The 16,417-nt window shown below is 40.2% G+C and overlaps 1 protein-coding gene across 1 annotated transcript in view; it reads right to left on the bottom strand.

Moving 5' to 3' along the window:
* Window positions 1–16,417, bottom strand: part of LOC139750955 (uncharacterized) — a 247,202-nt gene that overhangs the window by 164,170 nt on the left and 66,615 nt on the right. The window contains exons 7-8 of the mRNA XM_071665896.1: window positions 16,182–16,336; window positions 8,795–8,952 (exon numbers count right to left, since the gene is read on the bottom strand). Of these exons, the coding sequence (XP_071521997.1) occupies window positions 8,795–8,952; window positions 16,182–16,336 (313 nt within the window). The remainder of the gene's footprint in view (window positions 1–8,794; window positions 8,953–16,181; window positions 16,337–16,417) is intronic.

Below are 16,417 nucleotides of genomic sequence, written 5' to 3'. Positions count from 1 at the left end.
TCTAGGGAAGGAATTAGAAGCTCTTTTTGAATAAGAGCTTTTTATTCCAGTGCAAGATTTTAGTTGCTTTCTTATTTTTCATTATTGTTGCATTTGCCTTCTGGTCATTTCTGTTGATTCCGCCATCTACCCCATATATTTTCAATTCCAACCAAATATCATTCAATTTTCTAAATCTACACACATAAATGGAGGATACATCCAGACCATAAGAGGCATTTGTTAACTACCAATCCATTGTCTCTTTCTCAACACTACTCCCCCATGTAACTGATTCCATTTTTTTCTTATCCATCTGACTTTTGCCCTACCTCACTTCCTCTCCCTTTTTCAGTCCTCACAATTGTTTAATCCCACCTATGTTCTCTCCTTGCCTTCTTATTCTTTTATCTCAGTCCTCCTTATTTTCCTCCTCCTTATCTCTTGCTCATATTGCTCTCCCTTTCTACCTAACAGGAGTCAACCATTAACCAAGGTAAACAAGAGAGCCCTGCTCTCTTTGGGTATAACAGGCATAATCTCAACAACAACATTCATGTGATTCCATCATATGTCCTTAACAAAAGATCACTTGCATGGAACTACTGCTTGAAACTCATATAACCAGTCTCTTCCTCCCATCTATCTATGTCTTGATTATGCCAAGTGAGAAGGCAACTGCATGGTGCGGGAAAGTTCTCAGGTAATGAAACTTTCAAATTTTCAAGGATCATCAGGCAAACAATGTTTTCTTTTCATCTATAGGTGACTGACATGACCCAAGCAAAAGGCCATCTAAGATCAAAGAAATAGAGAGAAAACAAGAGTGGAAATGAATTGGGGCTCTGCAGGTGTTTATAGTCCTCACATAAAAGAGAAATTATAGGAAAAAGGAAAAATGATAGGAAGAGAATTCCACAGCTTAGCTGCTCAAGGGAGGAACGAGGCATCATAATGGTCAATCCTCAAATGGCTGGTTTCCACTCAAAAACTTAGGGGCACTGCTGCCAGGCACTTCCCTTCTGTCCAAGCCTTGGAGGCATGGACACATGTAGACAGCTCATGAGAACAGTGACCAAAATAGTACCTGTAGAGAGAGAGAGAGAGAGAGAGAGAGAGAGAGAGAGAGAGAGAGAGAGAGAGAGAGAGAGAGAGAGAGAGAGAGAGAGAGAGAGAGAGAGAGAATCATGAAGTACAGAAAGGGATAGTTGCAGAGGTGATGCTCAGAAAATTCATCAGAAAGGCTTTTGATTCTACCCTGCTTAATAGACAGATGGAGTAAAAACTACTCTAGATATGCTAGTTGTACTCCATATGAAGAAAAACAAAACCCTTCTAGATGTGATATAGCTGATCACAGGAAAAATAACCACAGCATCCATACAATATCAACAGCTTTTGGGAAGCAGATTTTGTGATGCTGATTATGTGGGATTTCTAGGACAGACTGGAGATGCAACTGTTAAGTGTTAAGTTCTGAAATTGAACAAAAAAGAAGACTAACTCTTAGATAGAAATATAAATCTTTGCACATTACTACTCCCCATTTTGAGATGCTTCACAGACCTGAACTGAGGGAAGAAATATGTTCAGTATGAAACAGAGAACAGAAAGGAGAATAGGAAAGCTGAGCTGAATTGTGTAAAGTGGAATCATTGGTATAAGAATAAATATGGTAATAAGTAAAGAAGAAAAGAAGGTAATAAGACAGAACCCTGAGGAACACTACTTTTGATAGGATAGGAAAAACTTGCTCCATCAATGATTACTGCACTGTAAAGGCCAGAGAGGAAACCATGCATTTGGTAACAAGAGGAAGCAGAAAAATCAAAGGTACTTTAGAAGGCAAATATTTATGTCACACCCTGTTTAATGCTTTAGACATGACAAGGGCTACAACAAAAGTTTAATGAAAGCCCCTGACATAGGAAGAACAGAGGTAAGCCACAGGTCACTTGTAGACCTAGCACTGCATGATCCATACTGGTAATCAGAAAAAAAAAATGGGATTCTGAGTTCAAGAAAGTGAGAGTTACAGAAAATTCAAAGATTTTCAAGACAGTAGAAATGAGAGCAACGGGGTGATAGTTGGAGATGTGAGAAAAGCATCCTTTCTCTAGGATGAGGTGCATTAAGGCAAGCTTCCAAGAAGAAGGAAAAGTCTGTGTTTTTATACAGAGCAAAGTCTGTGTTTTTAAACAGAGGTTAAACAGGCAAGTAAGACTCAGAGCTAGTTCAGAAGCACAAGGACACAAGAGGATATATTGTCTACCCTATATGCCTTGTCTACCTGGAGCTGAGAAAATATTTAGAAGATCCTGCATGAGGAAAATATAGGAGACAGTAGAGGTTCAGTGGCAGGAGATTAGAAGTAGAATCATCCAAAAATGAATTAAAAGAAAACAAGGCACCAAAAAGAGCAGCTTTATTAGCTGCAAAGTTAGCTACAGATTAATCAGATCAAAGAATAGAAGGGAAGTTAGAATAACATTAGTTAATGGAGATTTTTTTTTCAGTTATGGTCTAGAGTGATTTATCAGTAAAAGACGTCAGGTGAGCAATGAAGGTGTGCTTGACTTTACAAGCTGAATGGGTTTCAGTGCAGAAAAGAATTTCCCATCCAGTCTCTCAATCCTCCTACAGCTGATGTCTTCAAGTTCCTCTGCATAACTAGAGCTATTCTTCACAAGCTTCCTTCATCTGATTGCTGTCTTTCCCATCTCATTTGGGGCATTATGCTTGTAAACTCCATAAAAGCAAAAATAAAAGATAGTTGTATTACATCTTACTAATGTTCAGGTCTTACCCGTCCATCTGGTGAATGAAGATATTGAGTTTTGGATTTTATGTAAGGTTCATTCTCCCTACAAAAACTGTGGCATTCTTGTCTTATAACCCTCACTATGCAGGCCTCAATCAACAAGGAAAAACTCAGGTTCTCCACCCAGATACTCAGATGAGTTGCTGAGCCTGTCATAATATGTCTGAGATGTCTTCACTGACCAATGAGAATTCAGATCTAGAGCTTGCTATACCAGCAACCTGCTTGGTCAGCATAAACTTGTGATTAAGCAATATTCCCACACTCCAAGGAGTTATGTAAAACTATGCCCTAAATAAGGATTATAATCCCTGAAACTGGTGAGTGTAATGTGCCTAGTCCCTCACATGGTCACAAGAGGGAAAGGAAATCAGAAGTGGGAGAAAACACTCAAAACAAAAGAGGAACTGTGGTATGGCATGAAAACGAATTAATGGACGTTCATGTTGCTGACATTCTATGCCAAGATGGATGTTTCAGCATGGTGACCATTCCTCTTATAAGTATGATCTTGAAAAAATGTTGGAATCTTGCTCATTATGACAAACAAAATGCTTATCTTTAGAGACTTGCACATACAGTTCCCTTAAAAGGTGAACATCAGAGGTTAATTAAAGGTTCACTAACCATATGTACTGTACTATGTTGCATGTGAAAATAACATGCATAAAATGTGTATGTCAGGATTCTGCTCAATCCTGGGTATCAAGGACAGTCCTGTTGACACTGCTTTCATGAAGCATACTCCAGTTCCTGGCAAGAGAGGGAAGCATGAAGCAACTGGCAAGAGAGGAAAGCATGACCCAGCTGGCAAGAGAGGAAAGTATGACCCAACTGGCAAGAGATGGAAGCATGAGCCAGCTAACAAAATAGGAAAAGTCATACCTGAGAGAGTTAGGGAGCACATTAAGACATTTCCCAAAACTTGATGTCACTTTAGTTGTGCAAAGACATTCCTTGTCCTCATAGGTGTAAGAATTCGAATATGATTGCCAAGAAGCTTCTTAACATGTACAAAGATTGGATGACAGAAAATCAACCCAGTGACCATCTATAACCACAATGTGCTTCATAAAAACTTTAACATCATTCTTTATTGTAATAGGTGCAGACTGTCAGGAATTCCAACTGTTGTTTGGTATTTTCATAAGACTCATGACTTTTGAAACACAATTATAGTAATATATATTGTTTTGATATAAACCACAGCATACCTGAAATAATTCTAATGCATAAAACAAAATTATCCCTGGGGATAGGGGAGAAAGAATACTTTCCATGCATTCCTCAAGTGTCGTATAAGGCGACTAAAGGGGACAGGAGCGGAAGGCTAGAAACCCTCCTCTCCTTGTATTTCAACTTTCTAAAAGGGGCAACAGAAGAAGGAGTCATGCTGGGAGTGCTCATCCTCCTTGAAGGCTCAGATTGGGGTGTCTAAATGTGTGTGGATGTAAGTAAGATGAATAAAAAGGAGAGACAGGTAGTATGTTTGAGGAAGGGAACCTGGATGTTTTGGCTCTGAGTGAAACAAAGCTCAAGGGTAAAGGGGAAGAGTGGTTTGGGAATGTTTTGGGAATAAAGTCAGGGGTTGGTGAGAGGACAAGAGAAAGGGAAGGAGTAGCACTACTCCTGAAACAGGAGAGGTGGGAGTATGTGATACAGTGTAAGAAAGTAAACTCTAGATTGATATGGGTAAAACTGAAAGTGGATGGAGAGAGATGGGTGATTATTGGTGCCTATGCACCTGGGCATGAGAAGAAATATCATGAGAGGCAAGTGTTTTGGGAGCAGCTGAGTGAGTGTGTTAGTAGTTTTGATGCACGAGACCAGGTTATAGTGATGGGTGATTTGAATGCACAGGTGGCAGTTGAGGGAGTAATTGGTGTACATGGGGTGTTCAGTGTTGTAAATGGAAAAAGTGAAGAGCTTGTAGATCTGTGTGCTGAAAAAGGACTGGTGATTGGGAATACCTGGTTTAAAAGGAGAGATATACATAAGTATATGTATGTAAGTAGGAGAGATGGCCGGAGAGCATTATTGGATTACGTGTTGATTGATACGCGCATGAAAGAGAGACTTTTGGATGTTAATGTGCTGAGAGCTGCAACTGGAGGGATGTCTGATCATTATCTTCTGGAGGTGAAGATGAAGATTTGTAGAGGTTTTCAGAAAAGAAGAGAGAATGTTGGGGTGAAAAAAGTGGTGAGAGTAAGTGAGCTTGGGAAGGAGACTTACGTGAGGAATGTGTGGATTACGTGTGGATTGATAGGTGTGTGAAAGAAAGACTTTTGGATGTTAATGTGCTGAGAGGTGCAATTGGAGGGATGTCTAATCATTATCTTGTGGAGGCGAAGGTGAAGATTTGTAGAGGTTTTCAGTAGAGAGAATGTTGGGGTAAAAAGAGTGGTGAGAGTAAGTGAGCCTGGGAAGGAGACTTGTGTGAGGAAGTACCAGGAGAGACTGAGTGCAGAATGGAAAAAGATGAGAGCAAAGGACGTAAAGGGAGTGGGGGAGCAATGGGATATATTTAGGGAAGCAGTGATGGCTTGCACAAAAGATGCTTGTGGCACGAAAAGCGTGGGGGTGGACGAATTTTGTAGGGAAGAGTGCAAATGACTGGGAGATGTATAAAAGAAAGAGACAGGAGGTCAAGAAAAAGGTGCAAGAGGTGAAAAAGAGGGCAAATGAGACTTGGGGTGAGAGAGTATCAATAAATTTTATGGAGAAAAAGATGTTTTGGAGGGAGGTAAATAAAGTGCGTAAGACAAGAGAACAAATGGAAACATCGGTGAAGGGGGCAAATGAGGAGGTAATAACAAGTAGTGGTGATGTGAGAAGGAGATGGAGTGAGTATTCTGAAGGTTTGTCGAATGTGTTAGAAGATAGAGTGGCAGATATAGAGTGTTTTGGTCGAGGTGGTGTGCAAAGTGAAAGAGGTTAGGAAGGGAAGAATGAAATGGTAAACAGAGAAGAGGTAGTAAAAGCATTGCGGAAGATGAAAGCCGGCAAGGCAGCGGGTTTGGATGGTATTGCTGTGGAATTTATCAAAAAAAGGGGTGACTGTGATGTTGACTGGTTTGTAGGGATATTTAATGTATGTATGACTCATGGTGAGGTGCCTGAGGACAGGCGGAATGTATGCATAGTGCCATTGTACAAAGGCAAAGAGGATAAATTTGAGTGCTCAAATTACAAAGGTATAAGTTTGTTGAGTATTCCTGGGAAATTATATGGGAGGGTATTGATTGAGAGGGTGAAAGCATGTACAGGGGATCAGATTGGGGAAGAGCAGTCTGGTTTCAGAAGTGGTAGAGGAGATGTGGATCAGGTGTTTTCTTTGAAGAATGTATGTGAGAAATACTTAGAAAAGCAAATGAATTTGTATGTTGTATTTATGGATCTGGAGAAGGCATACTTAGAAAAGCAAATGGTTTTTGTATGTGGTATTTATGGATCTGGAGAAGGCATATGATAGAGTTGACAGAGATGCTCTGTGGAAGGTATTAAGAATATATGGTGTGGCAGGAAAGTTGTTAGAAGCAGTGAAAAGTTTTTATCGAGGATGTAAGGCATGTGTATGAGTAGGAAGAGAGGAAAGTGATTGGTTCTCAGTAAATGTTGGTTTGCCGCAGGGGTGCGTAATGTCTCCATGGTTGTTTAATTTGTTTATGGATGGGGTTGTTAGGGAGGTGAATGCAAGAGTTTTGGAAAGAGGGGCAAGTATGCAGTCTGTTGTGGAGAAGAGGGCTTGGGGAGTGAGTCAGTTATTGTTCGCTGATGATTCAGCACTGGTGGCTGATTCAAGTGAGAAACTGCAGAAGCTGGTGACTGAGTTTGGTAAAGTGTGTGAAAGAAGAAAGCTGAGTGTAAATGTGAACAAGAGCAAGGTTATTAGGTACAGTAGGGTTAAGGGGCAAGTTAATTGGAAGGCAAGTTTAAATGGAGAAAAACTGGAGGAAGTGGAGTGTTTCAGATAGCAGGGAGTGGATTTGGCAGCGGATGGAACCATGGAGTGGAAGTGAGTCACAGGGTGGGGGAGGGGGAAAAAGTTCTGGGAGTGTTGAAAAATATGTGGAAGGTGAGAGCATTATCTTGAAAAGCTAAAATGGGTATGTTTGAAGGAATAGTGGTTCCAACAATGTTATATGGTTGCGAGGCATGGGCTATTGATAGAGTTGTGCAGAGGAGAGTGGATGTGTTGGAAATGAGATGCTTGAGAACAATATGTGGTGTGAGGTGGTTTGATCGAGTAAGTAATGAAAGGGTAAGAGAGATGTGCGGTAATAAAAAGAGTGTGGTTGGGAGAGCAGAAGAGGGTGTTTTGAAATGGTTTGGTCACATGGAGAGAATGAGTGAGGAAAGATTGACAAAGAGGATATATGTGTCAGAGGTGGAAAGATGGAGTGAAAAAGATTTTGAGCGATAGGGGCCTGAACACGCAGGAGGGTGAAAAGCATTCAAGGAATAGAGAGAATTGGAATGATGTGGTATACCAGGGTCGACATGCTGTCAATGGATTGAACCAGGGCACTTGAAGCATCTGGAGTAAACCATGGAAAGTTTTGTGGGGCCTGGATGTGGAAAGGGAGCTGTGGTTTCAGTGCATTATACATGACAGCTAGAGACTGAGTGTGAACGAATGTGTCCTTTGTTGTCTTTTCCTAGTGGTACCTCGCGCGCATTTGGGGGGAGGGGGTTCTCTTATCATGTGCGACAGGGCAGCAACGGGAATGAATGAAGGCAGCAAGTATGAATTATGTACATGTGTATATATGTATATGCCTGTATATGTATATATATGTATACATTGAAATGTACAGGTATGTATATGTGCGTGTGTGGAAGTGTATGTATATACATGTGTATGTGGGTGGGGTGGGCCATTTCGTCTGTTTCCTTGCACTGCCTCACTAACACGGGAGAAAGCATGTTTCTTCATACATACAATTCAATTCTTAATTGATTTTAAGGTTATAGATTTCATATTACTAAATTCTTTACACCAAAACAGTGTCCCCCTCCCCATACATTTTACAAGGCAACGTCACACTTACATTTTAGTACTTTGGCACCTCTCCTTTGACTTCTATTACCAACTGCAGATGTGTGGGCAAGGAATTGGCAAGGTTCCTGAAGTGTTCTAGGTCCATGTTTTTGGGTACATAAGGTCTTGATCTCCTGAATGAGGCAAGACACTGATTGGTTTTGGAGGAAGCAGCCACTGATCATGCATCTTGAGCACCCAGTGTGCCTAGAAATCTCACAGTCTCTTGGTTCCAGGTAAGACTTTGGGCTTTCTCCTTCTTTGAAAGGTAAGAGCCAACCATCTTTAAGCAAAGATGGAAAAAATACAGTGTCTAGAAACAAAATTATTAAAATGAAGTGGCAACTAGAAAGAGATAGCCTGAGGCACACTGAAGTGGGTTGCTGGTGCTCACACCATTTGAAACATTAGAACCAGTGAACAGATGTAAAATCATTTCACCATGAGTGTCATATGCTTGTACCCATAGTACACCTTAGCCACGTATCTCCATTGCAAATATATGGAGGGCAGACAGTATTTCTTACAGACTGCAATGCACCCAAGGAGAGTTTCATTTAAAAAATTAATAAGATATACAATTAATTTCAAAAGTTATGACATTTTCAATGTTGCTGAACAAAATTTTTGTTTGATGCTTACAGTTTCATTTTACTTAAAACTTTACACCACAATAAGACACCCAAGGACAGCTTCATTTAAGAAAGATGAATAAGATATCTGTATCATCTCAAAGGCTATGGCATTTACAACACTGCCGAACATGAACTGCATTTTCTGCATTTTTTGTTTGGTGTTTACAGAGGTTTTACACACAGTAACAAATTTCCTCTCCTACCTATCTTGTAAAATTTCCTCTCCTACCTATCTTGTAATCTCTCCATCCTCCCAACACTTACCTTTTCCCTTTCACCAGCTCCATGTTCTTAATTTGCCCTCCTCATACTTACACACATTCATCATCTTCACATGTGTTAGACAGAATAACTGGCAGTGGCCTTCTTCCCCAGTCACAAGGTTCCCCAGTGTTGACAGTTCGATCTCCTAAAGGCAGGATGGTTCCATCACCAATACGACAGTAATGTGAAAGGTGTTCCACTTCAGAATTCTGTCAAGAGAAAAAGCAGCATGATGAGGATCATAATTCTCATGTGGAGTCTAAGTCTTAACATCCGTTTAGTTACAAATTCATGCTGTGACTTTTCTATTATCATTATCATTATCATCATTATTTCTATTATTATCATATTCATCACTTATTTCTATTATTATATCTATCATCAGCGAGGTTGTGCTAGCAAACAACAAAGAATGGCCCATCCACTCATATACACATAAATATACATAAACACCCACATACGCATATATATATACATATACATATCAATATAAGTATACGTATGTAAGTAGGAGAGATCGCCAGAGAGCGTTATTAGATTACATGTTAATCAATAGGAGCGTGAAAGAGAGACTATTGGATGTTAATGTGCTGAGAGGTGCAACTGGAGGGATGTCTGATCATTATCTTGTGGAGGTGAAGGTGAAGATTTGTAGAGGTTTTCAGAAAAGAAGAGAGAATGTTGGGGTGAAGAGAGTGGTGAGAGTAAGTGAGTTTGGGTAGGAGACTTGCATGAGGAAGTACCAGGAGAGACTGAGTGCAGAATGGAAAAAGGTGAGAGCAAAGGACATAAGGGGAGTGGGGGAAGGAATGGGATATATTTAGGGAAGCAGTGATGGCATGTGCAAAAGATGCTTGAGGCATGAGAAGAGTGGGAGGTGGGCAGATTAGAAAGGGTAGTGAGTGGTGCAACTATTAGTGAAAAAGAAGAGAGAGGCATTTGGATGAGTTTTGCAGGGAAATAGTGCAAATGACTGAAAGATGTATAAAAAAAAAAAAGAGGCAGGAGGTGAAGAGAAAGATACCAGAGATGAAAAAGAGGGCAAATGAGAGTTGGGGTGAGAATCATAAAATTTTAGGGAGAATAAAAAGACATTTTGTAGGAGGTAAATAAAGTGTGTAAGACAAAAGAACAAATGGGAACATCAGTGAAGGGGGCTAATGGGGAAGTAATAACAAGTAATGGTGATGTGAGAAGGAGATGGAGTGAGTATTTTGAAGGTTTGTTGAATGTGTTAGATGACAGATTGGCAGATATGGAGTGTTTTGGTCGAGGTGGTCTGCGAAGTTAGAGGGTCAGGGAGAATGGTTTGGTAAAGAGAGAAGAGGTAGTGAAAGCTTTGTGGAAGATGAAAGTCAGCAAGGTGGCAAGTTTGGATGGTATTGCCGTGGAATTTATTAAAAAAAGTGGGTGACTGTGTTGATGATTGGTTGGTGAGGATATTCAATGTATGTATGGCTCATGGTGAAGTGCCTGAGGATTAGCAGAATGCATGTATAGTGCCACTGTACAAAGGCAAAGGGGGTAAAGGTGAGTGCCCAAATCACAGAGGTATAAGTTTGTTGAGTATTTCTGGGAAATTATATGGGAGGGTATTGATTGAGAGAACGAAGGCATGTACAGAGCATCAGATTGGGGAAGAGCAGTGTGGTTTCAGAAGTGGTAGAGGATGTGTGGATCAGGTGTTTGCTTTGAAGAATGTATGTCAGATATACTCAGAAAAAAAATTGATTTGTATGTAGTATTTATGTATCTGGAGAAGGGATATGATAGAGTTGATAGATTCTCTGTGGAAATATAGTGTGGGAGGCAAGTTGTTAGGAGTGAATAGTTTTTATCGAGGATGTAAGGCATGTGTACAAGTAGGAAGAGAGAAAAGTGATTGGTTTTCAGTGAACGTCAGTTTGCGGCAGGGTGGGTGATGTCTCCATGGTTGTTTAATTTGTTTATGGATGGGGTTGTTATGGAGGTGAATGCAAGAGTTTTGGAGAGAGGGACAAGTATGCTGACTGTTGTGGATGAGAGGGCTTGGGAAGTGAGTCAGTTGTTGTTTGCTGATGATACAGAGCTGGTGGCTGATTCGGGTGAGAAAACTGCAGAAGCTGGTGACTGAGTTTGGTAAAGTGCGTGAAAGAAGAAAGTTGAGAATAAATGTGAATAAGAGCAAGGTTATTAGGTACAGTAGGGGTGAGGGACAAGTCAATTGGGAGGTAAGTTTGAATGGAGAAAAACTGGAGGAAGTGAAGTGTTTTAGGTATCTGGGAGTGGATTTGGCAGTGGATGGAACCATGGAAGCAGAAGCGAGTCATAGGGTGGGGGAGCTGCAAAGGTTCTGGTAGTATTCAAGAATGTGTGGAAGGCGAGAACATTATCTCAGAAAGCAAAAATGGGTATGTTTGAAGGAAGAGTGGTTCCAACAATGTTATATGGTTGCAAGGCATGGGCTATGGATAGGGTTATGCAGGGGAGGGTGGATGTGTTGGAAATGAGATGTTTGAGCACAGTGTGTTGTGTGAGGTGGTTTGACTGAGTAAGTAATGAAGGGGTAAGAGAGATGTGTGGTAATAAAAAGAGTGTGGTTGAGAGAGCAGGAGAGGGTGTACTGAAATGGTTTGGTCACATGGAGAGAATGAGTGAGGAAAGATTGACAAAGAGGATATACGTGTCAGAGGTGGAGGGAACGAGAAGAGGGAGACCAAATTGGAGGTGGAAAGATGGAGTGAAAAAGATTTTGAGTGATCGGGGCCTGAACATGCAGGAGGGTGAAAGGCGGGCAAGGAATAGAGTAAATTGGAACAATGTGGTATACCAGGGTCGACGTGCTGTCAATGGATTGAATCAAGGCATGTGAAGCGTCTGGGGTGAACCATGGAAGGTTCTGTGGGGCCTGGATGTGGAGGGGGAGCTGTGGTTTCAGGCATTATTGCGTGGCAGCTGGAGACTGAGTGTGGATGAATGGAGCCTTTGTTGTCTTTTCCTAGCGCTACCTCGCACACATGAGGGGGGAGGGGGATGTTATTCCATGTGTGGTGAGGTGGCGATGGGAATAAATAAAGGCAGACAGTATGAATTATGTACATGTGTATATATGTATATGTCTGTGTGTGTATATATATGTGTACATTGAGATGCATATTAGATTGTGTGGACGTGTATGTATATATATATATATATATGTATATATATATATATATATATATATATATGTATATATATATATATATATATATATATATATATAAATATATATATATATATATATATATATATATATATATATATATATATATATATATATATATATATATATATATATATTTATTTATATTTATTTTGCTTTGTCGCTGTCTCCCACGTTTGCGAGGTATATATATATATATATATATATATATATATATATATATATATATATATATATATATATATATATATATATATATATGATATATATGATATATATATGTATAAAAGAAAGAGACAGGAGGTCAAGAGAAAAGTGCAAGAGGTGAAAAAGAGGGCAAATGAGAGTTGGGGTGAGAGAGTATCATTAAATTTTAGGGAGAATAAAAAGATGTTCTGGAAGGAGGTAAATAAAGTGCGTAAGACAAGGGAGCAAATGGGAACTTCAGTGAAGGGCGCAAATGGGGAGGTGATAACAAGTAGTGGTGATGTGAGAGGAGATGGAGTGAGTATTTTGAAGGTTTGTTGAATGTGTTTGATGATAGAGTGGCAGATATAGGGTGTTTTGGTTGAGGTGGTGTGCAAAGTGAGAGGGTTAGGGAAAATGATTTGGTAAACAGAGAAGAGGTAGTAAAAGCTTTGCGGAAGATGAAAGCCGGCAAGGCAGCAGGTTTGGATGGTATTGCAGTGGAATTTATAAAAAAAGGGGGTGACTGTATTACTGACTGGTTGGTAAGGTTATTTAATGTATGTATGACTCATGGTGAGGTGCCTGAGGATTGGCGGAATGTGTGCTTTGTCGCTGTCTCCCGCATTTGCGAGGTAGCGCAAGGAAACAGATGAAAGAAATGGCCCAACACACCCCCATACACATGTATATACATACACGTCCACAAACGCAAATATACCTACCTACACAACTTTCCATGGTTTACCCCAGACGCTTCACATGCCCTGATTCAATCCACTGACAGCACGTCAACCCCAGTATACCACATCGATCCAATTCACTCTATTCCTTGCCCGCCTTTCACCCTCCTGCATGTTCAGGCCCCGATCACACAAAATCTTTTTCACTCCATCTTTCCACCTCCAATTTGGTCTCCCACTTCTCCTCGTTCCCTCCACCTCTGACACATATATCCTCGTGGTCAATCTTTCCTCACTCATTCTCTCCATGTGCCCAAACCATTTCAAAACACCCTTTTCTGCTCTCTCAACCACGCTCTTTTTATTTCCACACATCTCTCTTACCCTTACGTTACTTACTCGATCAAACCACCTCACACCACACATTGTCCTCAAACATCTCATTTCCAGCACATCCATCCTCCTGTGCACAACTCTATCCATAGCCCACGCCTCGCAACCATACAACATTGTTGGAACCACTATTCCTTCAAACATACCCATTTTTGCTTTCCGAGATAATGTTCTCGACTTCCACACATTCTTCAAGGCTCCCAGGATTTTCGCCCCCTCCCCCACCCTATGATCCACTTCCGCTTCCATGGTTCCATCCGCTGCCAGATCCACTCCCAGATATCTAAAACACTTTACTTCCTCCAGTTTTTCTCCATTGAAACTTACCTCCCAATTGACTTGACCCTCAACCCTACTGTACCTAATTACCTTGCTCTTATTCACATTTACTCTTAACTTTCTTCTTTCACACACTTTACCAAACTCAGTCACCAGCTTCTGCAGTTTCTCACATGAATCAGCCACCAACGCTGTATCATCAGCGAACAACAACTGACTCACTTCCCAAGCTCTCTCATCCGCAACAGACTTCATACTTGCCCCTCTTTCAAAAACTCTTGCATTCACCTCCCTAACAACCCCATCCATAAACAAATTAAACAACCATGGAGACATCACACACCCCTGCCGCAAACCTACATTCACTGAGAACCAATCACTTTCCTCTCTTCCTACACGTACACATGCCTTACATCCTCGATAAAAACTTTTCACTGCTTCTAACAACTTGCTTCCCACACCATATATTCTTAATGCCTTCCACAGAGCATCTCTATCAACTCTATCATATGCCCTCTCCAGATCCATAAATGCTACACACAAATCCATTTGCTTTTCTAAGTATTTCTCACATACATTCTTCAAAGCAAATACCTGATCCACACATCCTCTACCACTTCTGAAACCACACTGCTCTTCCCCAATCTGATGCTCTGTACATGCCTTCACCCTCTCAATCAATACCCTTCCATATAATTTACCAGGAATACTCAACAAACTTATACCTCTGTAATTTGAGCACTCACTCTTATCCCCTTTGCCTTTGCACAATGGCACTATGCACGCATTCCGCCAATCCTCAGGCACCTCACCATGAGTCATACATACATTAAATAACCTTACCAACCAGTCAATAATACAGTCACCCCCTTTTTTAATAAATTCCACTGCAATACCATCCAAACCTGCTGCCTTGCTGGCTTTCATCTTCCGCAAAGCTTTTACTACCTCTTCTCTGTTTACCAAATCATTTTCCCTAACCCTCTCACTTTGCACACCACCTCGACCAAAACACCCTATATCTGCCACTCTATCATCAAACACATTCAACAGACCTTCAAAATACTTACTCCATCTCCTTCTCACATATATATATATATATATATATATATATATATATATTTTGCAAACATTTGGATGTTATGTGAACTTTTACTTGGGCTTTGCTGTGATCAGATTTTGTAAAGATAAGTACATTCAGTTTATAAAAATCTAAACCAAAAAGAAAACATTGAATGCTTGAACTGACAGTGAAGTTTATGGTATGTGCAGTAGCAGCATCATAAAAGTACCATTAAACAACTTCTAAGTGCTGTCTGAATTAGGAGATGGTTAATCAACACCAATATTAATATTTTCCCTTAAATAAAGAAAAGACAGCATCAGAAAACTTCACTGAGCAGTTTGCACAGCTTATGATATCTATCTATCTCTGATGCCTTTCCCTTTGGGAACTCCCTTGAAGGGGTGGCCACAGTAAAAGTCTCCATAACTGCTGAATTCCAGTGCTACTTCTTAACCTTTAGTGCCTCACCCTTAGCAGGCCACTGGCAGAGGACAATTCTAGCGTAGTGTTTTCAGATTTTCCTACCTAATATTCCCACCAACTCCTATTGTCTAATGTGTCTACCTAATAATCCAACTTACTACTTCTACCTAATGCTCCCAGCTCATGTTCTTAAGAGCCTACTACTTAATGTTTCTATCTAATGTTCCTGTCTAATGATCCTACCAACTACTTCCATATATTGCTCCTATCATTTTGCCAAAGGGGAGGACTAGTGCACAGCACTCACCATAACAAAATCTAGTTAGGAAGAATAAGTTGTGCGAGTTGTTTGTGAAGTGTTATGTGTGACAAGGAGAGATTTAAGTTTGTGGACAGAATGCCAGCAGTCCATGTGTGGGTGAGGCAGAATGAAAAAACAGCTACCTGGGTCAAGAAGGAGAAACTTGACAACTAATGAAGTACAGAATCATTACACAGCTGTCACTGACCCACCCAAAACCCATGTGGGTAGTACTGGTAATACATCTCCTTGGTTGGTGGCTACACACCAAGTACTACTAGTTTCCCAAATCAGAAAATCCAGGTTGTCTTTACAGCGAGATTTAACACTCAAATGTCCATTTTTTAGTCACTATTAAGAAACAGCTTGGAATTACCTAATGAATGATGAAAAGTTATACACATAATGGGGAGCACTAGTATCTTTGAATTTCCCCACATACTTCATCGACACATTATCTTCCCAATGTGATATTAGTTAGTGCCTAACACAATGGAATAAGTAATCATAAATCATTATAAGACATATAAAACTTTTCTCTAAGATGAGCTTTGATTTCAACAACCCTGGTTATGATTATTTGTCTTTTTCTATCTTTGACCTGGCTTGTGCTTAACTCTGCTCTTTTACCTTCAAGCATCATTCCAGAAACTGTCTTTGTCTCAATAACCTAAAATTTTATTCTATGTTATTTCTTCTCTTTAAAAGATTTCTTACTTTTATCTGATTTTTCAATGGGCAAACTGAATTCTAATCCTCTGACTTGGTTTCAACTTTTTCTTGGTTACTCATCTTTACTCAAACTCCCTCACCTTCAACTTTGCTATCTCCTCCAAGACGTGGCTTTCTTAGTTCTTCATCTTTTAACTTCTTTGATCTAATCAGGGTTGTCTAAATAATATCATCCTTAGACATGGCTTACTTACCTGTGACCTGGCTTTTAAGAAGTCTATATCAGAGACAAAAGCAGCATCAGCTTTATGATTAAGTAGGCATTGGAGAGCCCCTGCACCAGCATATGGATCATTAGCATCACAGGTCTGACGAAAGCAGGCACTGCATAGATGAGGGTGCTCATGCTCTGCAAGACAGAGACAAAAAATTAGAGGAGGTACATGTAAAGTACCTTGCTTACTGAAATGAAACATAGCATTCAGATAAC

This window comes from Panulirus ornatus, chromosome 10, assembly GCF_036320965.1.
Source record: "Panulirus ornatus isolate Po-2019 chromosome 10, ASM3632096v1, whole genome shotgun sequence".
NCBI lineage: Eukaryota > Metazoa > Arthropoda > Malacostraca > Decapoda > Palinuridae > Panulirus > Panulirus ornatus.
This window is presented reverse-complemented; position numbering and strand designations above follow the sequence as displayed.